The 5,000-nt window shown below is 50.3% G+C and overlaps 1 protein-coding gene across 1 annotated transcript in view; it reads left to right on the top strand.

Moving 5' to 3' along the window:
• Window positions 1–5,000, top strand: part of gli2b (GLI family zinc finger 2b) — a 97,022-nt gene that overhangs the window by 69,828 nt on the left and 22,194 nt on the right. Inside the window, exon 5 of the mRNA XM_076303524.1 lies at window positions 1,194–1,376. Coding sequence (XP_076159639.1) covers window positions 1,194–1,376 — 183 coding nt within the window. The remainder of the gene's footprint in view (window positions 1–1,193; window positions 1,377–5,000) is intronic.

Raw genomic sequence — 5,000 nt, 5'->3', positions numbered from 1 at the left:
GCGCTTTACTGGGTGCAGATGTTAACGCTGTTACAGCAGCATTACTGTAGGACCCCAGGTCCTCTCCGCTGCGGATACACGATCTCTCTCTCTCTCTGTGTGTGTGTGTGTGTGTGTGTGTGTAAGAGACAGAGAGGGACAGCTACTTTGTTTATAGTGCGAAGGAAACGCAGGAATGTGAGCCCCCCCCCTTTTTTCACTTCATTCCTTTTCTTCTCTCTCTCCCTCTCTCTCTCTCCCTCTCTCTATCGGGGGGAGTGTTGTCATGGCTGGCTGCCCTCCACTGAGCGTAGCGTCCATTCTTCATGTCCCTGTTGGAGTCCCCCTCTCTCCCAGCAGGACAGTGACGCCGCTACGCCACCACACTGGGCTGGCGGTTTCTCTCTCTCTCTCCATCTCTCTCTCTCTTTCTCTTTCTCCCTCTGTCTCTCCCTCTCTCTTCCACAACCCCTCTCTCTCTCTCTCTCTCTCTTTTTCATTTAAAGAGTGTGCCTGTGTGTGTGTGTGTGTGTGGGGGGGGGGGGTTGTGTGTGGAGAGACTCCGGTCTGTCTCCTTCCTCTCCGCTGTCCTCTCATCCTTCCGGTGACCCCCCTGCCCCCCCCCCCCCTACACACACACACACACACACACACACACACTTTCTTTCTCTGAGGGTGGTTAATCTAATTCTGCATCTATTTTAAATGGTATATTGATGTAAAAGAGTGAGAGAGTCATAAACTTCCATCTCCATCTCTCCCCCTGCCTCCTCTTCCTCATCTCTCCCCCTGCCTCTTCCTCATTCCTCTCTCTTTCTCCTTCTTTCTCCCTCTCTCACTCCCTCTATCGCTCTCTCTCTCTCTCTCTCTCTCTCTCCCCCTGTTATTATATATTAACTCTCTGTACCCCCTCAAACAAAATTGTGGTTTATTGACATGAATTAATAAAGTGGTGGGGTCACTTGTTTTTAGATGTTGTCAGAATTTGATACCACTTCTTTTCGATTTGTAATAAAAAAAGAGAATATTGGCCTAACTCTGCCCTGCATGCCTTGTTTGGTGTTTGTGTCTGTATTCTGAGGATGTCCCTGCAGAATTCTGCATGGAGGGTTTCTGGATTCTGGATTAGGGGTTTGTTCCGTTTGTTGATCTCTCTCTCTCTTTTTCTCTGTCTCTCCCTCTCTCTCTCTCTCTCTCTCTCTCTCTCTCTGCAGTGGCCCATGAACACTTGAAGGAGCGTGGGCTGTTTGGCCTCCCCCCACCTCCTCCGGGAGCAAACCCGGCCGAGTACTACCACCTGATGGCCGCTCATCGGAACCCCTACGGGGAGCTGCTGATCCAGGGGGCTGGGGCAGCCGCCGCCACACACCTGCCCGACTACATCAGCCCTGTTGATGGTGAGAGTGTGTGTGTGTGTGTGTGTGTGTGTGTGTGTGTGTGTGTGTGTGTGTGTGTGTGTACGTGTCCTAGAGGAAGACAGGGTCAAGAATAGGCACTGGGGAATTTTCCACATGCTTGTGTTTTTACACACACACACACACACACATGTGTGCATACACACACACAGACACATGCATGCATACACACACACATACATGCTTTTTGCTGTTATCACATTTAGTAAAATGTTACTGAGGTTTTTTTTTTCCTATGCTGTTTTTTAAGTGTGAGTGTGTTTGTTTTAAATGTGTTTTTAAAACATGTTGCTTTGCTTATGACAGATTGTCCTGTTGCTTTTCATGCCCTTCTGGGATATTTGATACACTTTCCACTCTTCCACAATGTCACTCCAGGTTACTATGTACAATATCTCATGCGCCACTGTCAGGAGCTGAGATAAACACAGGGGGGACTGATTGCACCACGGTGACGTTTATTGGATAGTTCTTTCACATGGGGGGGAGGGGGGGGGGTTGTGTGTGTATGTGTGTGTGTGTGTGCATGTGTATGTGTGTGTGTGTCAGACAGGTGTTGTGTTTAGTGTAATGAATGCCTACTTTCATCTCCCATTTCCTGAGTCACCTTAAAAGGGTAGCCATGTCGGGAGGACGAGGGGAGATTTTTTTGGAGGGGGATTGTGTCTCGATGAATGCCAGGGGTGTAGTGTCATCTATCAACGCGTGTTTAATGGAAGTGGCCATCAAAGGCACTACGCTGCCTGAAAAGGAGATCCCAAACAGGTAGCGGAGCGGAGCGAGAGCCTCTCGGGCAAACACACTGTACGGGAGATGTGTGTGTGTGTGTGTGTGTATGTGTGTATGAACTCATGACCTCGCCAAGTTCAAAGTGGTGTGTGTGTTTGTGTGTACGTGATGGAGAGTGCTCCCTTAAACCAGTCCCACTCATTCATAAGAGACCTGTTGTGTTTGTCTCTCTCTTTACCTCTTTCTAGCTCTCATCTTGCTCACTCCATCTTTTTACCTCTCTCTCTTCCTCTACTTCTCTTTCTCTCCCTCTTTTTAAAAAATCATCTGGCTCACACTCTCTACCCTCTTCTCCCTCTCTCTGCTTCTATCCTTCTCCATCCACTTCTCTCTCTTTGTCTCTCTCTCTCCCTCTCCGTCTTTCTGTCTTTCTCTCTCTCTCTCTCCCTCTCTCTCTCTCTCTCTCTCTCCCTTTCTCTCTCTCTCTTCCATACTGTTCCATCCTCTGCTCCGGCACAAGTGGAGGCCTATTAGCCTGTCGTCTCGTCCACACACTGGTGTTTTCCTGCGTCTCCCACTCCGTGACATTTATGGAGGAATCCTCACGCGCGCTCCGCTCCGCTAAGGGAAAATCCAGCATTCCTTGGAAGCCCGACTGCAGATAATGTCCAATTTATCCCTCATGGTTTAATTGGTGGTTGAGGGGTGTCCTCACTCATTCATCACAGGAAAGGGGAAAGAGTGTGTGTGTGTGTGTGTGTGTGGGTGTGTGTATTTGGCGTGACGGAGCTGCTAGATCTCCCACGCCCGCTGCCACATCGGCGGAAAAATATGCCGCTCTCCACTCTGCTCCCTCCCTCCCAACTCGGCCCTGTGTTTGTGTTGGCGTCGCACTCACCACATTAACATTCGCTCAAACACCCACAAACATTTACCCCCCCCCTTTCCCACCCCCTCCTGCCCCTGCCACTGCCCACCTCCCTCCCGGGGTGAGATCAGGTTGCCCACAGCCCTCGCCACCCCTCGCCCCGCGGGTTTGATGTGCGCTGGCACCTGCGGGTTCCCTGCTGCGCGGAGGCCACGGCGCACAGACGGGCCTTTGAGAGCGCTCCGCCGCCTCCCAGCCACGTGTGGCGAGGGCTGAATGGAGAGCTTCATGAGGCTGGGAGTCGCGGTAAACACGCACGCCGGAGCCCTGTTGACTTAATAGCCGAGCACTGATGAATCTGTTTAATATGAAAGCTACAATAATAATGTTTCGCGCGAGGTTTCTGACACGTCGTGCGACGCGGGCCAAGCACGTACATCAACCGAGCGCGTTCGGATTAACCGTTTTATTTTTTTTTTCAGAGGCCTAGCGAAATGGAACGACACACAGAAGGTACGTGGGATCTGACCACATTTTTTCTGGAACAACTTTATTTTTTTTTTTCTTTACCATTAACCGAACTGAACAAAAAAAAAAAAAACGGAAAAAAACCCCTGAGAATTCCCCCCACTTCTCTGGTCGCCACGTCCCATTAATCACGCGGGAGGACGGAGACAAGACGCTGCCTGGAGAGGCGGTGAGCTCTGTTGGTTTTAGCCGGGGCGCGCTCTGTGTGTATCGTGCAGTGGTGCTCGTGGGTTCTAGACAAATATTTGCCCACACTTCACAGCGCGGCCGACGCACTCCGAAAAACACCCACAATCAGCTCCGACGGTCTCAACAGCGGAGCCAGTCACGACACGCCGCTCGTGCGAACCCTCCAACCCCGACACCCCGGCTCCACGTGACGAGCCTGCGTGCCCGTGCGAGTGGAGTGGAGAGACACTCGCACGAGAGTCCACAATCGCAAGCGCTGTGACACCTTAACAAAACGCCTTGTTATTCGAAGACGTCTTGTTACTTTCAAATTAAAACAACAAGGATGAAACGTCTCGGTCACGATGATGAGCACGCTCTGCTTTCATCCGGTGTTGAGCTTCGATTTGGTCCACTGGTTTGGCAATGAAAGCGCCGTGTTATCCAAGGCCAGGGCAGGAGTCCTGAGTAATTAACGTGGGGAGGGAGTGGACTAACTCCGACTCACTAATCCTATTCAGACACAAGGAAGGGGTGCAGCAGAAAGAAACCACAGGTTAAACGCTGAGTGAGTGCAAATTGGTGTTATTAAGAAGATAAATAAATATGGCAGCTTCTCAACTGTCACAGTGGATTCTTACTTTGTTCTTCTGGGTATTGCATAAGCTCCCAGTGTCAATCTCTGGAACTGTGTGGGCAGTGAGATGCCGTAAATTCAGTAAATATGAAGTCTTCTCTCCTTTCTGTAGCTCAACTGGTGGGTCAATGTGTGGCTGACTACAACCAAGCTCATGGTTTCACTATCCAGGATGGACACATACTGATCAAATGTATGCCAAATGTATGAACTTTTCTCTTCGATGCGGTGCAAAAACAAGGCCAGGTGAAGTAGAGGAGGATTACTCCCACTCCAGCACGACTGAAACTCAGAGACTACGGGCACTATGGAGGAGGCCCATCTGAAACCAATCAGTGCCCAAATGAACAGCACCTACAGTAATTAAACAGTTTAGGCAACATAGGCAGTCAATTACAGCAGCTGTGGCTGCCGGACAGCAGACTGGGGCCAATCATAGTTACGAAGCTATGAACAAACTCAGAGGGTTCCAGACCAAAGCAGACGAGCTCAGAAACAGGCATCCGCCTCTATGCACACTTTCATAGCAACAAGATCAGACCAGTGCAGCCAATCATCGTGATACACACACAACTGATCAAAGGCTCCAGGGAGGAGAGTGAGTGTGTGTGTGTGTGTGTGTGTGTGTGTGTGTTTGTGTGTCTGTCTGTCTGTCTGTGTGTGTCTGTGTGTGTCT

Source organism: Alosa pseudoharengus, unplaced genomic scaffold, assembly GCF_046254945.1.
Source record: "Alosa pseudoharengus isolate Yale_2024_CS ecotype anadromous, Long Island Sound unplaced genomic scaffold, YU_APseudo_1.1 YU_APseudo_1.1_scf_24, whole genome shotgun sequence".
Classification (NCBI taxonomy): Eukaryota; Metazoa; Chordata; class Actinopteri; order Clupeiformes; family Clupeidae; genus Alosa; species Alosa pseudoharengus.
Note: the sequence above shows the minus strand (reverse complement) of the source record. Positions and strands in the feature narration are given on the sequence as shown.